Genomic DNA, 24,846 nt, shown 5'->3' with positions numbered 1-24,846 from the left:
ATTCACCTGCACATACTCTATTATCACAACCACTCTTTCTCAAATGACACAAAAGCGTTTCTCCACAGTATCAGATCTCCCTGATCCTGAGTATCTTCCTTTTCCCAGCTGCAAATATTTCATGTAGTTTTTCTGTTTTATTTATTTCTACCCTTATGTGATATCTGCAACTAGTTCACATTTAAGTCTAGTTCAGTGCTCAAAAGTTTTCCCTTTGTTTTGTCCTATATTGATTCAATTTAATCTGCGATTATGATATTTCTGTGGTTAGAGAGGGAGTTGGTTCTCCTCCCATACATTTCAAGTTATCTTAAACTAAAAGCACATAAACAAAGAGAAGACAAAGAAATAAAGAAGTTACTTGTAACAAGGAATATCTCGAAGTTAAGAGAAAAAAAACAAGAAGCACTATTGATAAGGTAACATAGCCAAACTTTGTGTCTCTGATAATGCTAAAACTAATGACCTAAATGTAGCATCTAAAATCTTATTACAGTTCAAGTTACCATACACCTTACTCAATAAATGTGGAAAAATATAAATAAAGAATAAACAGCGTACTTTGATTTGTGACTCAGTTTAGCTTAACGTACTGAGCAATAAAATAAAGAGAGAATTTTCAACAATGAAGTATGCTTAGGGCGTCGAAATTTGTACAGAACATTTGGTATAAGGCTATAATATCAAGATCAGGAAAATAATACGAAAGTATATGGTCGTCCAGTTGTATTTATGGTTATGCTTTTAAGATATAAGTAAATATTCAAAGAGTTTATACATAAGGGGCCCGGCATGACCAAGCGCGTTAAGGCGTGCGTGCGACTCGTAATCCGAGGGTCGCGGGTTCGCCCCCGCGTCGCGCCAAACATGCTCGCCCTCCCAGCCGTGGGGGCGTTATAATGTGACGATTAATCCCACTATTCGTTGGTAAAAGAGTAGCCCAAGAGTTGGCGGTGGGTGGTGATAACTAGCTGCCTTCCCTCTAGTCTTACACTACTAAATTAGGGACGGCTCGGTGCAGCGGGCTAACAACCTACTCACTTAAATACCTGTTGACAAATCCGCAAGCGATTGCGGCCCTATTTTTCTTGATGGAATCTAATGGTGATAACTTAACTTAGCTTGTACATAAGGTCTCTAAATAGCTTTTTATTTTTATTCATATGCGCAACTAAACTTGTTTCCGATATCAAATCTACAAAACTGTTCATAGCTCTTGTCATAGCCCTATGATTCTTAACATTCATTACTTGCATTCTGCAAGTATGCTTTTCATATAATTCTTAAAACTGTTTACCAAAATTGTATAAACTTATTAATGACTTGCTTGAATACCCGTTCTCTGGATGAAAGTTATGTAAATTCATGATTACTGCAAGGTTATCTTAGGACATGTAAAGTTTCTTCACTTGCATTTAATTGTAAAAAGAAACACGCAAAAACGCATATAAAAACTGCAAAGTTTGTATATTTGTTTACATAAACAAATTGCATCTCCACACCAAATTTGGTAAAGATCCATGTAAAGTGGGTGAAGCAGTAGTAAAAAACGCAAAAACACCCATAAAACCGTTAAAACGAAAACTAAAAATATTCTTTTACCACTGCATGGGTCTTTTGAACCTCCACACCAATTTTGATTAAGACTCATTTACACCCTATGAATTAGTTCCATGGAAATACAACAGACAGCGTATGTCACTATTATATCTACATATAATTATATTTTGACTCAAACTGATAAAATAACACTATATTTAATTTCCTATCTATAAATTAATTTAACAAAGTTTATTCTTAAGACCAAAAACAACTTTACCTATACATTATCTTTTAACATAATTTTGTATGCTGGGATTTATGGTTTAGCAGCTTTGAGGGAAGAGCAATGACACTCGTTTAATTGTAAAAACAAAATATGCTTAATGAATTTTACAACTTACCCCAAACAGTTCTCTAAGTGTCTCTTGGAAACGATCGAATTTCTGTGCTAAAAAGGTTTCAGATGATTGGTTCAATATGCGAAGGGTAACGCTATTTTCAACTGTTAAATTGTCAAAGTTCATAAACTGTATTCTTACAGCGGAGTTTACATCTGCATGTCTTCCGTCGTTGCCGCTAACCGATAAAGTGTAATCTCCTGGGTCTTGAAGTCTTGCAGCGTGAAGATCACACTTATGAGGAATATGGAACTTATTTGTATCCCCCTTCACAATTGTACATTTGTATTCTCCTGTAAGATCAGGGTCTGTGGGATGGACATCTGCAATCTTCCCCCCTAAGAACACTTTTTCATAAACCCAGACAAAAATTGTTAGTGCTCTAGGAGAACTTGGACAGTCATTTCTGTCCATGACAACAATACTAATAGGGTGTCTAGACTTCATTTGAGGAACACCACTGTCATGAAGTTCAATAATAAGGTTTATTTTAGGAGAACTTTCTCTGTCAATGCTTTGGGTTGTTTTCACTAGGCCGGTGTAGTGATCAACTGTGAAAAACTCCTTGTGATCTCCATCAACAAGAAAATAAGAAAAAGGTGCCCCATTAGGGGGAAGGTCTGGATCCGTTGCACTCAACACCATTACGCTTGTGAAAGCCGGTTCATTCTCCAGTACATAACCCACGACATCTGGAGGATCAAACATAGGTCCATTATCATTAACATCTGTGATTTCCACCTGTACCAATGTACTGCCTGTCTGGGGAGGACTTCCTTTGTCCACTGCTCCTATTGTAATGTTGTAAACATCTGTAGTCTCCCTGTCCAATGCGACGGTTGTAAGAATCGTTCCTGACTGAGCGTCGATACTGAACAATTTCCCGGCAGTACTGTCCATTATTGAAAAGGAGAACTGGTTGTTATTGGGTCGAACGTCCTTGTCAACAGCAGAAACAGTTATGACAGAAGAGCCAACTGGTGCTGATTCACTGACATGTGCCTGATAATATTTTCTTGAGAAAACAGGAGGGTCATTGCCATCTTCAATATTAATAACAACCTGGGCTACGTCTGTGTCATTACCTCTAATACTGCCACTGTTTTTTACCATTACTGTTAATACAACTCGAGATTGTAATTCTCTATCTAGTCGCCGAGACACGGTGATAATTCCTGATTCAGTCTGAATGTGAAAGCCTCGACCGTTGCTATTGCCCACAAAGAGAAAATATACTTCACCATCTGAACCATTATCCTCATCAGTAGCTAAAACGGTCCCCACTGGTGTTCCAATTACTGCAGACTCGCTGACTGTAAACTGGAATACTGGTTGTAAGAAATGAGGATAATATTCATTCTGGCCAGTTATATATATAACCAACTTTGTCGAAGAGTGCTGATTCGAACCAGGGTTGCTGGCCATAATATTTAGTTTGTACAGATCATTGTTTTCATAATCGAAACTACGTCTAGATGTTACTACTCCTGTTTCACTATTGATAGCAAAGGATTCTTTCGACTCTCCTCCTATTAAAGAATACTGAATAATGGCGTTTCTTCCCGAATCTAGGTCTGTAGCTACAACTTGTGTTATAATAGTGCCTATAGGCATGTTTTCGGAGACTTGAACCTCAAAGAGAGTTGAATTAAACAATGGAGGATTATCATTTACGTCTGTCACAATAACAGTAAGCATTGCAGTGGCATTTTTGCTACGAAATCCACGGTCTGAAGCAACGATAGTTAGCTGGTACTCTTGATTTATTTGATAATTCAAGGATTTAATAATTGTCACAGAACCTGTCATGGTATCAATCCTAAAGTTTCTGTCAGAGTTACCAGATACAATATCGTATGTAATTTCTCCATTAAGTCCTACCATAAAAGAAAAAAAAAAAACATTAAACGCCACATTTATTTTTCTCTCAAAGAGAAAGAGTTGCAATATTCAACTAAATTAATTTTATTGATATAATTTTAATTTTGATAAATGAGCCATTGTTCAATAATTGTGAGTACATTATTTACCTTTTATCAGATAATCCAGTAACGCATTTCTCAATTAACTGGATACAAATGAAAGATTATTGATTAAGCTTAACTCATACATTTTGTGCCTATTATGCTTTATACTTTAAAATCAAGAATAGAAGTTTCTTTAATATAAAACACTTTATAAAATTAAGTACGTAAACTTCTCATCAGTGCCTCAAATGTTAACATTTGATTATTTGTTATTTACAACCTTGCAGGGAAGTAAAACGTTTGGAGAAAATCTTAATTCTTACTTTGAAAAATAACCACAAATAATGCTCGTTTAATTTGACAAAAACATTAACATACAAAACTAGACAAGAAAACAAGATAAAAAACTGTTAAAATTCTAGTGCCAACGATTGTTGGACTTTTATTCAGAATTAAAAAGTCCTCAAAGTAAGATAAATTTGAAAGTAGATGAATCAGATATTTTCTGTTTGACTTAATTAGACAAAAATTATTTCCTTGCACGTATTGTACAGTTGAAAAAAGTTTTGTTTTCTGCATTAATTCTTCAACTTTTATCAATTTCCTCTTTGTGAAAGCGTAATTCAAAGTAGTCTGTGTTATTTACTGAAACGTTTTAGTCAATTCTAAAATGAAATACACATGCTCTCTTTAATACATTTTCATGTGATCATAGCTCAGATTATTTATAATATAAAAATTACACAGGCAATAAATAACTTATCATATATTTTGTGAAGAGTTCAAGAAGTCCCAAGATTTTTTTTTTTTACGAGTGAACCCAAAATACTGCTTGGTGTGAATATGAAATAGAAGGTCCACGTTTTATATGAATTTATTTGGTAGCTTGTGAATTTCTCCCACAGTTTGGAGTGAGAATGACAAAACTTGGTAGTACAGACTCGTTGTGTTTTTAATCTATGTTCCCATAAAAAGGACGTAATAAGGTGAATATATCACCTATTAGGTGTTATTCTGGCATGGTTAATTTCTAGAATTAGATCTGTATGCTACTGAACATGAATAGAACATTGATTTTATTATTTTAGCTCCATTCAAGATCTCGGGGGCGCACGATTGAAACTGTGATCGAAACTTCACTTACAGGCCATCAGGACTTAAAGTGGCACACATGTTCGAGTATCACGGGTCTTAACGGGTTTTCTTTTTTTCGAGTAGGGTGACTGTATAAATAACTGAGAATAATGTTTTGTTTGTTTGTTTGAATTTAAGCACAAAACTACGCAATAAGCTATCTATGTTTTGCCTATCACGGCTATCGAAATCCGGTTTCTAACGTTGTAAGTCCGTAGACATACCGCTATGCCACTAGGGACTTTGTAAATCATGAGAGGTGTATTTGGGGTGGATGGAACTTTGAACCTTGCAGCAAAGCGCGGGTATCTTATACTGTTTGTTCTTTTTTTTTTCTATACTATGTAAGTTATGAATTTTACTTTCCTAAGTATTAGTATAAAGATTTTTTGCAAATGATTTCTGCTAATCAGTTTCTCTACGTTTATTATTTAATTATTTATTTTTTATAGTAAAATAAATAACGATTAGAATTATGCGTGTATTTTACCTCCCAGTTTCAAAGTAGTATGTCTACGGACTTCTGCTGCTAGAAATCGGGTTCCGATATCCGTGATGGGCAGATCACAAATCGCCCTTTGTGTATTTTTGTGCTTGATAATAAATAATAATAAAACAATACCGCATATTTAATATTTTTCATGATTTGGTAAAATAGTTTAATATTTAATATTTTGCAGTTCTTCAGTGCTTTTTAATTTTAATAACAGCTGCTATTTGATAGCATAAATAACGTCTCAACCACTTCTTTGTCTGTCTTAACCTAAACCTGGCCGAATTAGCAAGCTCTGGTATTACGAGAAAGATCACATCAGCATTAAATAATACAGAAATAGTGTGTTTGATATATTTTTTAATATTCTTTTTTAAACATAAGTTCTTAGAATTTACAGGAATATTAACTGATCAGATATATTCTCGCTTTTCTTGATTAAATTAGTAATAGGTTTACTATTAAATTAAATTAGGGACGACTAGTGCAGTTAACCCTTGTGTAGCTTAGTGTGAAATTCACAAATAAACAAATAAAACAACAATGATATATTGTTGTTTTGCTACAGTTAGCTACAGAAAGCTATAACTGTGACAAACATTCATTAATGTGAAAACTACAGATTGACAAGAGCGTTTATAGATTTCGAACATTACAAACCATTCAACTTCAGAGAATTAACTTCGAACGTTAGTTTTTCTATGAGCACATTAGATATTTTCGCCGGTGCAAAAAGTTAACGTGTAAAGGAGCTAGCTTGCTTCCTGTCAAGTGAAGTATACCTGTGTATCATCATAGAAATAATTCGCTTATCGTGAACCTTCGATAAAATATTCAGTTCCAGTATTGTTTGTAAGCTTGTAAAACTTTTATATCTTTATTGTAAATTCGATTATTATTTGTAAACTAATATATATATGTGTTAAAAAAGAAAACTGTGTATCAATCTTGTTGGTAAATGTAATAAATTTGATACATACCGACATTCAATTAGCTTTTAACTTCAAATTCAAATTTCTGGTTACATCAAATTGTAATACATAACATAATAAAACGGAGACTCATCCGAAATAAATTATAGTACGTAATATACTGAACCCGCCGCATTCTTAAATACTTATAAAATAAGCAAACATTTGATAAAACTGGAAAAAATAATATTTTCAAATTATTTTACTTCATTTTACGCAACCTATGTTTTAATTATTCAATCCAATCTAGGTAATAAAGACAAATTATGAAATCTGTTAACTAAGCAAAGTTAAAAATAAGTAAAAGTGTCCAAAATTATCATAATGAAATGACTGGAAACTACCTTCATCTGCGTCTGTTGCTTTCACGGCAATGATTTCTGAGCTGATCTGCTCATTTTCAGCAACGATCACTTGGTAACTAAGAGCTGTAAAAACAGGCGGGTGTTTGTTTTCTCCGGTAACAACAAAAGTAATTATGACCTCCGAAGACTTGGGGGGTACACCTTGATCAACTGCCCGCAACTTTAGGATGTACCAGTGGTCTCTGTGACGAAGGAGGCTGTCCCCAACAGTCACCCATCCTATGGAATAACATCTTAATATGTTAATAACGTTTCATTGAGAAACTTACTGAATTTGAGTTCGTTGACATAATAATAAGTTATTAATATAAATTTGACGAGATATATTGTATTAACCTTATATAAAAATTAATACCTCAGTGAGGATTCATGAGAAAAAAAAGACTTTAGTTGGATAAAAATGCATATACTTGAATACACTCACGTTGCTTTTGAGTATAGGCTATTATGAATAAAGTTAATGGATGAAATAAATAATCAGTTGATATAAATGTAAGAAATTCCTAAAAGTTAATTAAAGAATAAAAATAAAATTAAAACTATTTGTAATCATCTGAGTAGTTAGTAACTTAAATAAAATTAATGATAAGTACAAATCACTTGATTAAACTGGTTTACACTAGCAAAATCACTGATCATGAAAAATGGTGTGTGTTTATACACATATATATATTTCCATGTTGAACAAATAACTAGTACACTAAAATATGAACGTGTTTTCTTTTTCGAAACTAGATTGTAGGTGTTGTAGGGGGAAAAAGTATTTTCCTAACGTTATTATACTCAAGAAAGTTATTTAATTCCAACGTTTCGTATGACAACTTTGAACTGGTTTAATATGCCAGCCTGATGAAGTAAAATTTCTATTTGAGCTTTTCCATGTTAAAGATGATTAATTGTTTATACTTTCGTTGGAATACCTAGAAAAAGCGAAGTACAATACGCTTATAAAGTATATTTATAAATATAAATATATACTTATAAAGTATATTCTGTAACTACACTCAATACTTTATATAATATGTTTCTTTTTTTATATTGTAACATGTAAGAACAAATACCTATAATGCTCGTTAACTATACTCACTCTATAAATTGGTGAGTGATTTACAAAACATATAACTGATCATAACTGAGATTATGGTAGCGGAATAAATTTCTATTTTCTTATTAATAGAATAATAATTTCTCGCTTCGATGTATGGATAATTTTGTTTCAGAAATGAAAAATATTTAAAATATTGCCAACTGCTTGTTTCTATACACCTTAGACCTGTCTCGATCAAAATCGGCCGCCCATTTTGAAAACAGGTTGAACCAGTCGATCCTGTTCAGATATTACGACTGTTTCTTTCTCTCCCTGTATCATGAAGGTCAATAACAGCCTATAAAACACCAGCAAAATACGAAATTCATCCTCCATTTTTTTTTATTAAACTGCCCACTTTTTATTGGACAATGTTCGTGAAGTACTAAGCTGTCTTAATCTTTGGACATACTCTATAGGTGTAACTACGACTCAAGTCTTGCCCCATAAGCATTTTGCTAAAAAATCAGAAAATTTACAATATAATTTCTTTTCAGGCACTTTGTGCTACTATATTGAGGGTAAAAAAAACAACAACACAAAAGTAGCGTTTTTTGGTACAATGAAAGGTAAAATCTTTATTATAGGTTACAGTCGACTAGTTACTGAAACTTGTCGGATGCAACCTATAATAAAGGTCTTACCTTTCATTTGCCAAGAAACGTCGTTTTGTTTTTTACTGCTTATAAGTTTATCATAGTGTTTGATCGTTTAACTTTTGTCAGTATTAGGTATTATTTGTAATTATTCGTAAATTCTAATTTTCATATGCTAGTTTTTCTCGTATTTCGAGCAAAGTGAGATATTTCACTTATAATTCTTTCTATGGCACATGGTGCTGGTAAATTAAGAGCACCAACAACAAAAACGCTTTTATAATTGTTATTCTTAATATATCTCTTAATTTAACCAGGTATATAATTAATTGTGACTGTAATGTACTGGAAGATTGAATTCATGTAAGTTCTTTATAAAGCCAATAAACTTATCTTAAGGCGGAAACATTTAGAAAGCAAGATAGCCTAAAACATCCTAAGTAAAATATCAGAGTGAACTTATATTAGTTGGTATACTGTAATTCGTTTTAACTTAAATTAAATTTATAAAAATTGCAAAGTAGAACCGGAAACCCTTATTGTTAAAAGAGTAATGTGTTTTCGAGCATGGGAAGCTTTGGAAACTTCATTAACCAATGCAGAAATGGAACTAGGAGGGAGAAAGTAGGGGTTACGCCAACATATGCATTAGGAATGGGTGAATAGACAAACAGTACAATGCTGGAAAGACAAGATATTTAGGAAATCAATTTGTCATCTTTCAGAAACCCATCTCAGACAGCAGTGAGAATGGTATAGTTGTTTGTGTGTGGGTTTCTTTATTTGTTTTTAGATGCTGAAAGTAACGATAACCGTCACCCTGTTGAGGTTTAATACTTTTTCCCGATATTCAGGTTTTGAAAGCGTCGCTATATCTGATGTTTCTTATAAGAAAAGTCAATCGTTTTGTCATTTTTGATCAGACAATTCGGTTCAATGTCTATTTTTACTATAGGGTTTTAGTATATATCACGTGTTGTGAAATAGGTTTAGCCTCGTATTCGTTGAGACGCTCCACATAACCATCAGATTTGTTCAGAACTCATCGTACGTAACCTCATGTGTGACTAGTCTACACAGGTCACTTAACTGTTTTAATTACTTCAAATACACAGCATTGATTTTATATTTTATGCAGTTTTGCATTCAAATACAAAACACCTTTCGTACACGAATTATAAGCTTACTCCATAATACATATTATTTTATTTCATTTAGCTTTATTTTATATTACAAATTCTTCACAGCATTTTCTTTTTAAAATTATATATAACTAATTGTAACAACCTATTAGTGAAAGTAAAGAAGAATGTGTAGCAAGATGTTAAACAATCAATATTTCCTGTGTTCAGCTGATGACATTTCTTCCATTACTAAGGGTATGAAGCAGATACAGTAGTGGCTCAGAAGCTGTTTGCTTTTGTGACTTGTGGTCGATTGTAACAATAACCATTAATCCAATAGGTAAAGCGATTGTGTTTACTTGTCAGGTAAAATAAGCCCCGCCTGTACTTCCTTGACAGCAGAAAATAAAGTCCTGCTACTCCACGTTTTTAGTGGTTGTACTTTGATTTAAGGCTGATTAATCTAATTAAATTATGTAATTCGGTGAGAAGAAACATACATGCATACTACAAGTATTCCACGGCCATAAAACCATCGAGAAATAAATTAAAATGTGAGTTATGCTTACACGTAAATTCTAAATTTAAAAAAAAAAGTTACGTTCCTTAAAAACTTTACACGCATAATTAATTGAGACACATGATACAACCCTGAAAATTACTGTTTTACAGCATGTCCTAAACTGATGATTCAATACGACATGAACAAAAAAAAATCGAAAGTTAGGTGAACACTAAGATTTCGAAGAAAACATATATATTTAAAATTACTAGAAAGCGAAACTATGGAAATGTTATATTTTTTTTTGAAATAGAGACCAACCTGTTGTTTTGTGAATGTAAAAGTAATCAGATCCATTTCCACCTGCCTTGAGGTACTCAATTTCAGCATTCACTCCAACGTCCTCGTTGTCTCTAGCCGTGACTTGAAGGACAGATGTACCAACTTCCGTGCTTTCCGGGACTGGAGAGAAATAGCTAGGTTTATCAAAACGAGGAAGATTATTGTTAGAATCCACAACATTGATCACCACTGTGACTTGGGTGGACAGAGGTGGCTTTCCTTGATCTGTAGCTATCACATACAGAGTATACTGATTTTCTGGGGAAACTCTCGATGTGCGTCTATAATTTAGTACCTGCTTGCTGAAAATTTCACCCGTTCCAGGGTCAATACGGAAGAAATCGGATGGTCTCTTTAAAGAGTACGTAACGAATGAGTTAAGCCCATGCTTATCTTGATCAGAAGCGGCTACTTGACCAATAAAAGATATTGGATGTTGGAGTTCTGGAAAGTTAAAGCTATAAATATTTTCCGTAAATTCAGGGGGATTGTCGTTAACATCTTGGACAGAAATAGTGAGTGGAGTTTCAGCTCTCCAGGAGCCGTCTACAGCTGCAACCTTTAAAATGTACTCGTCCCTAAGTTCTCTGTCTAATATGCCAGCAACAGAGACATTTCCTGACAGTGGGTCGATATGAAACTTCCCTCCCGGGTTGTCGGTAAAGCTATATGAAGCATTTGCATTTACACTGACGTCCTTGTCTGACGACGTTACTTGGATTACAAAAGATCCCAGAGGCGCATTCTCTGTGACGTTGACACTGAAGAGCCGCGTAAACCGTGGAGGATTATCATTCTTATCTAAAACCGTCACAAACACAGTAGTTGTACCTGTATTTTGAGGTAGACCGTGGTCAATGGCCTCGACGACCAGTTTATATAACTCTAGTGACTCTCTGTTCAATTTGGCGTTTGTAAAAATCTCTCCTGTTTCAGAATCCAAAGCAAAAGGACTGTCGAAACTTACTGACTCATGAAACTTGTAAAAAACATTTCCGTTCTTTCCCTGGTCGGCGTCTTGTGCTTGAACAACAGCAACAAACTGTGGAGGATCATTTTCTTCCATAACAGAAGCATTAAAGACTTCAGATGTAAACATTGGCACGTTATCGTTGGCATCTGTGGTCTGTATAATAAGTTTGGTGGCAGTTCTGAGAAAAGGTAAATCGCTATCTCTGGCTTCCACCCATACTTCATATTGAGGCAGCGTTTCGTAATCCAAACCACTGGTTATTCGCACTTCTCCATTCTGAGAGTTGACGGTTAAGGCATTTCCAACGTTACCACCTGCAATGTGATATGATATAATTCCTTTATCACCAGATTTGGGAGAAGTCGCTGAAACGGTCGTTACTGTTAGATTTTGAGCCATTTCTGAGAATATAAAACTACGAATTCCTGAACTAAAGCGTGGAAAAAGATCTGACGGCCGAAGATAGACTTCGACCTTGGCGCTAGCTGAAAGAGGATATGGACTGCTATCAGTAGCATGAATCTCTAGATGGTATCCTTCGTGATTGGGTTTAAGTTTCTGGACTAGCTTGACTACTCCGGTGTCTTGATTGATTTGGAACTTATCAGCATCTGTCCCCGATAAATGATAGACTAACCTACTGTTCACACCTGTGTCAGGATCGTGAGCATGAGTTCCGAAAACAAAATGACCTAGAAACAGAAAGAAATGAGAATTACACTACAAATCATGAGAATCAGAAAAGTATTTAAAGGTCTTGTTAGAGTACTAATAATAAAAGTATCAAGTCTTTGTTTTTGAATTTCGCGCAAAGCTACACGAGGGATACCTGCATTAACCGCCCCTAATTTGGCAGTGAAAGACTAGAGGGAAGACAGCTAGTTATCACTACCACTTTCCAATCTTGGGTTACTATTTTACCGATGAACAGTGGGATTGACAGTTACATTATAACGCCCCTACGGCTGAAATGGCAAACTTGTTTTGTGAGACGGAGATTAGAATCTACAACCCTCAGATTGCGAGTCAAGCGCCCAAACTATTTGCCCAAGCCGAGCCTATAATGTATCTGAATGTCAGAAAATGATCAAGTACTTATTATATTTAAGTAATTAATTAAGGTCTAGAATACCCAATCGATCAATTTTTTCAGTATAAAATCGAAAACTTTTTTCTAAGACCGATCAACGGCTTTAAAACGAATACTCTACATGTTTCGACATCGAATCACGTCACGTAATCCTGAGGAGTGTGAAAAATTGTATATTGTGTATTTGATTGTATACTGAAATACTGTGATTGTTTAAGTATTTTAATTATATTTACCCTAGAATATTTTTAACGTTTTGATATCAATTAATTAATAAGTTAAAATTTGCTATATTAATACAATGATGCAGAAATTTAATCACGGTATATATATTAAAAACAAAACAAAGATTACAATATTACTTGTAAGTCGTATTTCAGTTTTAACTTGTTTACATAAAGTTTTAAACGCTCAAGAGTGCCAGCAAAGTTTTTTATTTTTATTTTAACTGCCAGCCAGAAGGAAAACAACTGACGGTACCTACTGTAAGCTCTTGGATATTCTTTGTCAACGAATAATTGGATTGATAGTTACATTATAATATATCTACTGCTGAAAAGGGCGAGCATGCTTGGCACCGACTTAGTCAGTTTGTGCTGCTGAGTTTCGTGCAAAGCTACAAGAGGGCTATCTTCGTTAGCCTTCTCTAATTTTGTAATGATAAACTAGAAGGAAAAGATTAGTATACATCATCCACTACCAACTCTAGAACTACTTTTTACCAACGAATAGTGGGATTGACCGTCATATTATAATAACTATATGCCTGAAAGAACCGACATGTCCGATAAAAGGATTATTGTGAGTCAAGTACCCTAACCACAAGCCCAAGTCAGGTTTAATCTTTGTCTACAAGCCACCTAAGCACTTCATAATTATTTCTATCGCATATCTCTTTTTCATATATATCATTTTAATGTATTATACTTAAAACAAGACAAAAATCTAACATCCGAGAAATAAGAAAAAGATGAGCAATGAACTTACCACCTGTTGAACTATCGGGAATATAAATAACCGAATGTTCTTCGGCTAACATGGGTTTGTTGTCATTCTCGTCTTCCACATGAACTGTGATATTTACACTAGTGGAATGTTCAATAGTCAATCCACTGTCCTTTGCCACCAATGTCATCTCGTACCGGCTACATTCCTCTCTGTCTAAGGAAACCCGCGTGAATATGGCTCCCGTATTGGAATCAACAGTAAATTTATCTAGATCTCCGATTAAGCTGTACCTGAAATATCGGAGATGATACGGTTTAAAAATATATATTTATTGTGGTTAAGAATATAATCCCGTTATTACTAGTGATGTGAGCAGCCCAAAATAAATCCAGTTTTAAATATTGCAAGTTTTAAAATTATTTGTACCTCTTTTTTTTTAGAACTACTAAAAAACCAAATAACATAATATAGATTTCCCGTAATATAATGTGTGTGTGTGTTTTCTTAAAGTAAAGCTACATGGGGCTACCGCTGAGCCCACCGAGGGTTTGTTTTTGAATTTCGCACAAAGCTATTCGAGGGCTATCTGTGCTAGCCGTCCCTAATTTAGCAGTGTAAGACTAGAGAGAAGGCAGATAGTCATCACCACCCACCATCAACACTTGGGCTACTCTTTTACCAACGAATAGTGGGATTGACCGTCGCATTATAACGCCCCCATGGCTGAAAGGGCGAGCATGTTTGGCGCGACGGGGATGCGAACTCGCGACCCTCAGATTACGAGTCGCACGCCTTAACACGCTTGGCCATGCCGGGCCGCCCACGGAGGGAATCAAACTCCTCATTTGAGCGTTGTAAATCCGTAGACTTACCGCTGTACTAGCAGGGGGCACATTATAATGAAAACATCATTCGAAATCATTCATCCGCATTACACAGCTTACGCAATACAGTGAACAACATTACCGTTCTTTACATCTTTTTGTTTTCTTTTCTGTGTGCTTTCTTATAGCAAAGTCACATTGGGCTACTGCTGTGTCAACTAAGTGGAATCGAACCCTGATTTGAGCGTTGTAAGTCCGAACAATTACCGTTATCGTCAGATAACTTGTTTGCTTTTGATGTGGTAAAGTTTCTTAAACTCTGTACTGCTGTCACCATAAATAACTCACTTATTTGGATGCTCATAAGAGTTAAATGCATTTATGAGGATCAAACATTGATTTAAAACATTGTACATTGTTGTGAAGAAAATTACCAATTAGAAAATATTTTTAATGCCATTAATCTCAGAAGTGTGTGTATAGGCATTGAAATATAATAAAAACGATGACATAGTATATACATGGTACACTTTGTATACAGTCTCTATAAGAGTTTTCACTGAATTTCCACATCATAAGATAAATAGCTACTACACTCAGCTATCCAAGATTATAGGTTAATAGTTTTGATTTCATTATAATGGAGATTTTACACTTTGTAAATGTTTTTAATAGGTAGTTATTAACAAAGCATGAGGTTTGTCTAAATACGGGTTCCTTGTATACATATCTTATAGGGTTTATATTTTTACCATAAATTTGTGGGTCTGAAAGCAACCCGGATTAGATCTTTTGCATTAGTGGTTTGAAAACTGGGAGCCTTTTAGCAGACACTCTATTTCTATAGCACTTCTCAAAGTCGTTTTATAATTTTAATCTATTTTTCATGAATGTTTAGTTTTTGTTTTGTTTTTATATCTTTCATATATATTTATTTCTTTTGATGCCTCGCACTTCAGCAAACAGTACGTTAAACTTGCAAAATCTATATATGAATTTTTTGCGGCTTATGTATGTGTGTATATATGTAAATTCTGAGGAGCAGAAATTACATGTCTTAGCTTAAGCTATAACAATAGATGCTAGGTAAGAAGTAGCTTCAGCTTTATTTTTCCGTATATAATCTCTTTAAAAAAATTATCTACCTCTACTATGTTAACTAGATGGTGTCAACACAAGCGTATTGACTCTTTTCATACGTTTTGCAACTGTGATCAGATTACCGGCGGTATGACTTTAATCACAGATCAAATAGTGATTCAGTACATCCTCTACCTAAGATGTTGTATGTCACACCTAGATAAGCAGTTTCAATTTATCGATAAGACATGTATTTCGAAGCTGAGATGGAATAGATCTGTTAACCTGAGAAGACCGTTGTTTCCCGAGTCTTCGTCAGTAGCAGTAACTAAAATGACCTGGGTGCCAGCAGCCAAGTTTTCCTTCACGTCTGCTGTATAATGACTCTTCTCGAACGTGGGTTCATTGTCATTCACGTCACTGACCACGACGGTCACTGTTCCTGTACCCGTCTGGCGAGGAGTCCCTGAGGGGTTAAAAAGGCAAGATATAATCCCTCTCCTACTTAGCAAGTAGTTCTTTTGTCTCAAAATATATAATTTTTATTTCGTTAAAGTATAGATAACCTAAAAGAAATATAAGTTAAAAAACAGATTAGCATACATTACAACATTAACTAAACAAATCTGTCCAGCAAGATAACTGACTTTAGTCTTAATTTGCGTGTTCTTCCTTTATTATTCAGTTAGATATAATTCTTAAAACTCCTTTGGCATATACAGATTATTTCATACTTACAATACATTGTATCAATCACTTATCCATTAGAATCCAATACAAATTAGAAAATGTGCCCTGCGTCTCTGTTTCTGCACTATTCGAACTAACATAATTTTAGATAGTAAGTGAATTATATATACTTGTGTAAAATACACTTGTTCCACCCTTTACTAAGAAGGCTTAAGAAGCGATACTGTTTGTTGCTAATAGGAGTCTGTGGTGACATTTTCCTTTTTTACTTGATAAAATACTGATGAAAGTTAGTGATTAAAGATATTTTCCCTGTTACTTAAATAAGACCTTAATACATTAGTTTCATTTTTTCTACTTAATGCATGTAATATGTAAAAACTTAGGCTAACAGTTGGTATTAATTGTCGGTATTCCCTTTCATACGAGAACCATTTTGGAATCATTATATAATTCTGTGGCAGACAAAACAAGTCGATTTGAACGCAAGCACGCGTTAATTTACCTTCTCTATAGTGAAATTAGCAGAGTGTAAATAAGTAATATTTGAAAAGGGAAATAATGTTGAAACACAGCCAATTTAAAATAACACATAACTTATTCTCATGGTTCAAGGTCAAAATCTCGAATAATAATTACCTGAAAGAAAATGTTAATATTAGTGAAATACGATCCTCAGAATTTAAATTATATTTAAAAGCTAATCTCTTATTAATGTACATAAAATGTTGGTGTCTAAAACGTAATGATATCTGTTTGTTTGTTTTTGAATTGCCTCCCGCTAGTACAGCGGTATGTCTCCGGATTTACAACGCTAAAATCAGAAGTTCGATTCCCCTCCGTGGGCTGAGCAGATAGCCTTTGTGGCTTTGCTAAAAGAAAAACACACACTGTTTTTGAATTTCGCACAAAGCTACTCGAGAGCTATCTATGGTAGCCGTCCCTAATTTATCAGTGTAAGACTAGATGAAAGTCATTTAGTCATCACCATCCACCGCCAACTCTTGGACTACTCTTTTACCAACGAATAGTGGGATTGACCGATACAATATAACACCTCAACGGCTGAAAGGGCGAGCATGTTTGATGCGACCGTGATTCGAAACCGCAACCCTCAGATTACGAGTCGAACGCCTTAACCCACCTGGCCATGCCGGGCCCGTAATGATGTCACTCTCTCTTTAACGAATATGAATCTCATGTTATGTTTTTGCAGAGGCAGTTAGTGATCGCTGCCATGCAGTTTCTAGAAAGTTTGTTGTGTTAACCGACATTTGTGATTGACATACGTATTTCTAACGCATGAAAATATAAACGTTCAAGAAATATACGAAATAATGTAATAACATTGACACTACTTGGGAACCAAAGGGAAATTTATGATCCTGATTATTATTATTATTATTCAATGGTTGTTCTCACTGGAAGAGCTGTACGTCAACGGACTTACAACGCTAGAATCAGGCGTTCGATTCAGTGACATATATGTTGTGTATTGGCGAAAAACGTAACTGGGAAACAAAGATATAATTTTCGCTTTGCTTAAAAGTACTATTGTTCAATGTGGAAATCAAGCATATATCTAGCAATTAATTCTGATTACAAAAATGATTATGTGTGAAAGATTCATAACTAACCTTATAACAAAGGAAATTTGCTTTGACTGGCTACTTTACCATTATTATCTAAATCATATTTTTGAACATTTCTCTTATATGCGTGTGCAAAATAAATTATCATGTTACGTTTCATGTAATTGTCTAAATTTTAGAAATTCAGTCATTTCAAAATTTGTATGATAGATAATGGGTAAGAGTAAATATCCTTCTGTAACTTCCAAAGGGGAATGAAAAGTGCCCACCAAACACTATCGTTGTCAATCAAACATCTTTCTCTGACTAACCGTTTGAAAACGTATCTTGTCAAAGTCGATATTGATAGACATTCTTTTAAAGCCTATCATCATGGCAACATATGCAGTTGTATCCTTCGAAGTATATACTATAAAACTTCCGTGTGGAAACCGTCAGCCAACTCGAAAATGATCACTTATCTCAAATATTAATATCAAATTATACCAGTAATGTTCAGAACTAAAATTGTAGACAGTGAGTGAGGTGGTGTAATGGTAAGAAAAAAAAACTTCTTTTGATAAGGTTTGAATAATTTTGAAAGGTGAAATACATCTACTGTGTACTTAAATGTTTGTTCCACTCGTGTCGTATATACAATGGTGTCTTACATCTATGATTAAAAAACACTCTTTCAAGATGGTAATGTAATTCTGAGAACCTATGAGTGAAAACGAAAGAGAATATGCTATAATATATCAACCAAAATACACTTGCTACATACAGTGTCGACGAGGACATACTATCAATACTAGGGTTCATTTTAGAGCTTAGATTTATATTATCAATGTTCATATGCAGCAATTTTGAAGGTGCGACTCAGAGTAAGCAAGTGAATTCACAGATCGTATTTCAGGAAAGTTTGGTTTGGTTTTGAATTTCGCGCAAAGCTACACAAGGGATATCTGCGCTAGCCGTCCTTAATTTTGCTGTGTAAGACTAGTGGGAAGGCAGCTCGTCTTCACCACCCACCGCTAACTCTTGGGCTACTCTTTTACCAACAAATAGTGGGATTGAGCGTCACATTATAACACCCCCACGGGGCTGAAAGGGTGAACATGTACGATGTAACAAAAGTTCGAACCAGTGACCCTCGGATACGAGTCGAGTGCCTCAACCACCTGGCCATGCTGGGCATTCAGGAACGAATTAGTAACATAAGCTATTTATCCTATTTAATAACAACCACATATATATTGTCCAAAATGAGTTTCAATGGCAAAAGAGTAAGTTCAGATTCTAGCATTATGTTGTAGACTCTACAATGTAGAGCAATTCACCATCATTCACCACAAATGACTAAAGGCAAACCCACAACCTTCAGATTACAAGTCGAGCGCCTTAACCATCTGGACATGTCAGGCCCAGTTAAAGAATAATCGGAATTTGTAAGAAGCGTAAACTGCTGCCAATCACATATCTTATTTCATTGCTATAAATCAAACATTTGATCGTCAATTAATATGAGTTAAAATGCAAATATTTAATTATTCAACCTATGCAACATGTAGTGATGTATAGTTATTTATCTGCTACTTCTTTTAAACAAATTAAAAGTTTAAATCATTCTTCAAATATATGCTTGGCTTCAAAAAAATATATTTACATGTTTCATTCATGTGTTGAATTATCAGACAAGTTGAAACCAAATAATTACAGCAAGCTATTGCAAATTGACTACAAGCGTTTGGAAGTGTCGTAAGAAAAATGTGGAACCGATTCATAACTAATAGCGTAATCTCGTATATTTAAGAAAGGTACACATTTATCCACAACAAAACAAACGGTCGATTCTGGCTCATCGAAGTCCTCATATAACTGCTTCAAAAATGTATCACATGTTTGTAACTGCAATTTTACCCAGTGTTAATGTAAAGATGTTTGAAAACAGACTTAAAAAAGGACGGCCTATGTGCCGGGCATTTCACTCACAGCAAGTTATGATACAACTTGCTTGTAAAGGTTTCAGAAACAAATAGACCACAGTATCTAATTTTGGAGCAATATCATGTTTAGAGACAAGTTGTGTTTTATCCTGTAACCGTATGATAAATATATACTAATTTGGAAAGGATCTGGATTACATCCAGCTCCATTACTGGAAATAAGTGATCACATGAGAAATATTTTGTGAAACGAAAAGTTTGAAACAGCAATATAACTTTATGTGGTATGGATAACTGGTGACAACTTTGGGACATTTAAACCATAATTTTAACCAATGGGTCATCTGGTAAGGATTTAAAACAAAAAACTTTATTGTGTTTTTGTTTAACAAAATAAAACAAAAGTGTGTGAGCAATACTATTACCTATACAATAAGAAGCATGAAAGTAGTTGTAGTAATGAGGAGAAAATCCAATAATATATTTAACTAAACATCGGGCTTCCATTTAAGTTGAAATTGTGTTATGGACTTTTTACTCGAATTGGAAAATATCTGTGAAGTACACATCTGCTCCATAATGATAATTATTTTCGTTAATTCTGTTACTTTTTTTCTCGTATTTACATTTTGTATATTACGTAATTTCATTTATGTTTGCTTGTGGCTCCATCTGTCCTATAGAATCTCAATTGATGCATTAATTACTAAATTTAAATGTCAACCATATATATTATTTGATTTGGTGAAATAAATCGTGATTCATTTTTCAACCTAATACATAGTTAGTACAAATAATCATTCACTATACACTTCATTTCTAAAATTTACTTCTTACTGGTAATAGTTGAGGAAGCCTAGATAGGGCCATATTCTATTAATTAAAAAATGCAAATTCTCTGAATGCATGTTAAAATGTTTCTTAGATTCAAATGTGAATGAAACTCGTCCTTTTTAAGAAGACAACACTGAAAACAATAGCGTTTTACAAGGGCTAATTAATGAAGAAACAAATTTTGTTCGCTTTTCCAAGTCACTTTGTCTTTTGTTAAGTACAAAGCTACATCATGGATTATCTATGCTGTGGCCACCAGGGATATCGACACAGCTTTTAACGATGTAAGCTTTCACACTTGCAGTTGAACCAATGAAAGGCTTTTAAAGTCAGACTTGAATATTATGTAAAATGACATTCACAACAACTGATTATCATGTATAATTATTAATATTGTATAAGATTGTTGAAAAGTTAGAAAACGACTACAGAATTGAAAAAAAAAATCAACACGTTATGTTGCATATTTTCTATGGACATTATATCTCGTTTAGTACACAAATGATATTTAATCTTATATTATCTTTGTTTCAAGCGGTAATTAGTCTTGGTTGGGTGATTAAGTGCTCAAATTGCGATCTGGAGATCGCAGGCGCGAATCTCGTCATCTTACTCTTTCAGCTGGTCAATCACACCACTCGTTGGTAAAAGGTATACCAAGTGGTATACTTCTAGTCTATCACTTCAAAATTAGAGAAGGCTAAGGGAGTAACCTTTTGAGATTCTTTATTGAGTAAGATTCGACAAACAAAATAATAAGTTTTTAGTTTCCTTCGATAACGCTTATGACATAATTTTATATATTTTCGCACGTAAGTTAGTGCGATCAATTACGTTTCATTAAATTTCACACTGGAACAAATTGTTGTAAAGTAATTTGCCAATTTTAAATGCGTCCTAACCTCTACTACTTCTGTTACATATCAGGCGGTACAAAGACATTGGTATTAGGATATAGAATATGTAATGGATTTGGCATGTTATTTTCTTTTCTTTTTTTAGATTCTTTGACGCCGTCATCGCTTGTCCCCTACCAAAATAAAAAAAAACTAGATTGCAGGTTTTTCACTTATTTTGAAAAATGACGATATTAATTTGAGAAAATAATAATAGATATCTCATATTAAAATAAACTAACAAATATCACAGTGTTAAAAATATTTGCCCTGAACCATGTGTAATGTAAGTAAAATTAATGAAAAATTACACTTCAGTTTAATATAGTTCACGCTGTGACAGCTGTTGTGAAGCAACTTACTGGCATTAGTAACCTTTTCAAACACTTTTATTTCACCGAGATCTTATTAATAATCAACAGTTATTCACTCTTACATTTTACCTGCAATTAGTCATCATACAGATTACAAAATCATGTCGTTTGGTTTGATTTGAATTACGCGCAAGACTACAAGACGGCTGTCTGCGCTAGCCATCCCTAATTTAGCAGTGTAATACTAGAGGGAAGGCAACTAGTCATCACCACCCACAGCCAACTCTTGGGCTACTCTTTTACCAACGAATAGTGGGATTGATCGTCACATTATAACGTCCCCACGGCTAAAGAGCGAGGATGTTTAATATGACAGGGACTCGAACCCGCGACCCTCAGATTACGATTCGAGTGCCTTAACCACCTGACCTCAAAATCATATGACGATGTAATATTTTCTGAACATGTTTTAGTTCACCCGCACACACGTTATTTATCCATTATGAAAACTGCAAACGTGTAAATTTTACACAAAGGTTATATATTTCTCCATTTTAATGACAGATTCCACACATACTCAAAGTTCGTTAAAAAACAAAAAGAAACGGTTCCTTCATGTGGCATTTTTATTGTTAAACAGAAAAAAAAAGCTCAAGAAAACACATTTTTTATGGTTTTATGGTGTTACTTCTTTGAATGTACGAAAGAAATTGGGGGGCTTATACATATGCTGTTTAGGATTTATTACGTTACGTTACACAACTATATTTTTATCGCGTTGTGTTCCTGATCTAGTCCAGCCCAAGCTTAATGTTGTTAAGCCTAAGATTCAACTGTCTTGCTTTGCGTTAAAAATTCTTTAATATGGTGTTTCAGTCTAAGCATATAATTTACATTAAGAAAAATGTCGACTTACTTGAAATGGCGGTATAATTTAGTTTTGCTGCATTGTTGTACTACTGGAAAAAAAAAAAAATTTAGATTCTCTATTCGATGGGCTCCAAGTATATTGTTTGAAAAAAGCCAGCTGGTTGAAGATTTATTACCGATGTTCATCACTGTTTAGATTGTACAGGTATAGACTAACACAATCTTGTCCCTCGAGGCCGTTTATATAGCCCTTGTTTGGAGGGTAAAGCAAAAGATATTAAAACCACAGAGTATCTGACATATCACCTACCGAAGCCAATACGTTAGAGCTAGTGCATAGTTAACAAGATTTTCACTAATTCGTGTCTCGTATTCGTTGCCTTACACCGTGTACTTAAGAGTCTAGAGGGGTCTTGGGGCAAGAAATAAAACTTTGTCTGTATTCAACTCCATATAGAAATGGATGTCTAGTCTGAAGTTAAAAGCTGCAAACACAGACATTCCTTGATACACCCATCGTTGATTGACGACGTCTTCCTCAACGGATGGGTAGATAGAAGGATAATTATATAAGTATCTTGAGCATCAACGCGTCTGCCCAAGAAGAGTGTTCATTTTCAAGGTATGTTATTCTTATAGAAGTTTGAGAAGATGTATTAAAAACAACTCTGTGTAAGTTTATTAGGATAGTCCAAACACATCTTATTAAACTTTATTTCTCTGTGGATATCTGAAAATTGAATAAGTCAGTATCGGAGCAACAGTTTTGAAAAATTACTGTAGGTCATTCAGAAAATACTTTTAATTAAAATGCAATGGATAATCATAGTTTAAAAGAAGAGGCACAGTAAAACATAAAGTATTGTAAACAAATAGCCAGTACAATAATAAATAGTAATAAAAAGTCTAATTACTAAGAAAGATTGGTAGAAGAAAAATATATTACCTGAGTCCATGGCGAGTATAGTCAAAACGTACTCTGACTGTTCTTCTCTGTCCAATTTCGTCATCACAGATATTTCACCCGAGGTAGAATTGACGTTGAACAAGTGTTTGTTTCCGTCCTTGATGAGATAATGTACGTGGGTGTTGGGTAGATGGTCAGCGTCTTGGGCTACAGTGGTGACGATGGGGAACGGGACGTAATTCATGTTCTCCATAACGTGTACCTCATAAGGAGAATCAAAAAAAATTGGGGGATTGTCATTAATATCTGTCACCCCTATTGTCACAGTAGCCGTGTCATATCGGATATCACCACCATTATCTTCTGCTTGAACGGTCAAAATGTAGCGGTTTTTACGCTCGTAATCTAGCTTCTTGCTGATTCGAATGATGCCTGTATCTTCGCCTATAACGAAGTCGTGATTAGAGTCACCAGAAACAATAGAATAACGAACCTGACCACTCAAATTCTCATCTTGATCAGTAGCTGACACTTCAACCACACTCAGGCCTATACTCGCATTTTCTGATACTGAAGCGCTATACTGCCTGGGATCGAAGGAAGGACTATTATCATTTTCGTCGATAATATCGATTACAATATCTACAAGTGCCGATCTTGGAGGAATTCCTCGGTCATTTGCCACCACTTGAATTTTATATTGTGACTTCACCTCCCTATCTATTGGGCCATTAACCCGAAGAAGTCCGTTTACCGGACCAAGAGAAAACTTATTCTCTGGCACGGCAAGGAGATTATACTCGACGTAGCTATTACGGCCTTCGTCTTTGTCGACGGCTTTCACTACCATGATAACTGTATTGATAGGTGCGTTTTCCAAAACTGACGTTCTATTCGGGGAGACGAACTCTGGTGACATGTCATTGATGTCTTTCATTATAATTGTTACTTGCACAGTACTGGATAACTGCCTTTCCACTGGCCAGGCCTGGTCATTAGCGCTTACTATTAAATTGTACAGAGATTGAGTCTCCCGATCCAAAGGTTTTATAGTGAAAATTGTTCCGTTTGGAGATATATCAAAATAATGCTTTTCATCTCCTTCTAGAATACTAAATATAATGTCTCCATTTGGCCCTAAAATTGATGAAATAAAGATGTCAACAAATCTGCTAGTGTTTACTACACAAAAGTGACTAATATTATTTTAGAAATAGTAAATATTTATTTCCCTATTTTAGATTTTAATATCTTATTTTTTACGACTTGATTATGTTTATTTTCCATTGAAATTTCATTTCTAGCACATCTGGGGTTTCAGGAAAACTATTAAATGTCAAGTGTTAAGTTTATGAAAACATTATATGCCATAAAACAGTATT

At 34.5% G+C, this 24,846-nt stretch overlaps 1 protein-coding gene across 1 annotated transcript in view; it reads right to left on the bottom strand.

The window, feature by feature from the left end:
• Positions 1-24,846, bottom strand: part of LOC143236909 (cadherin-related tumor suppressor-like) — a 128,950-nt gene that overhangs the window by 18,813 nt on the left and 85,291 nt on the right. Inside the window, exons 5-10 of the mRNA XM_076475587.1 lie at positions 23,504-24,601; positions 15,722-15,902; positions 13,572-13,822; positions 10,501-12,186; positions 6,850-7,089; positions 1,944-3,817 (exon numbers count right to left, since the gene is read on the bottom strand). Coding sequence (XP_076331702.1) covers positions 1,944-3,817; positions 6,850-7,089; positions 10,501-12,186; positions 13,572-13,822; positions 15,722-15,902; positions 23,504-24,601 — 5,330 coding nt within the window. The remainder of the gene's footprint in view (positions 1-1,943; positions 3,818-6,849; positions 7,090-10,500; positions 12,187-13,571; positions 13,823-15,721; positions 15,903-23,503; positions 24,602-24,846) is intronic.

This window comes from Tachypleus tridentatus, chromosome 13, assembly GCF_004210375.1.
Source record: "Tachypleus tridentatus isolate NWPU-2018 chromosome 13, ASM421037v1, whole genome shotgun sequence".
NCBI lineage: Eukaryota > Metazoa > Arthropoda > Merostomata > Xiphosura > Limulidae > Tachypleus > Tachypleus tridentatus.
The sequence above is the reverse complement of the archived record's forward strand: the minus strand, read 5'-3'. Positions and strand labels throughout refer to the sequence as shown.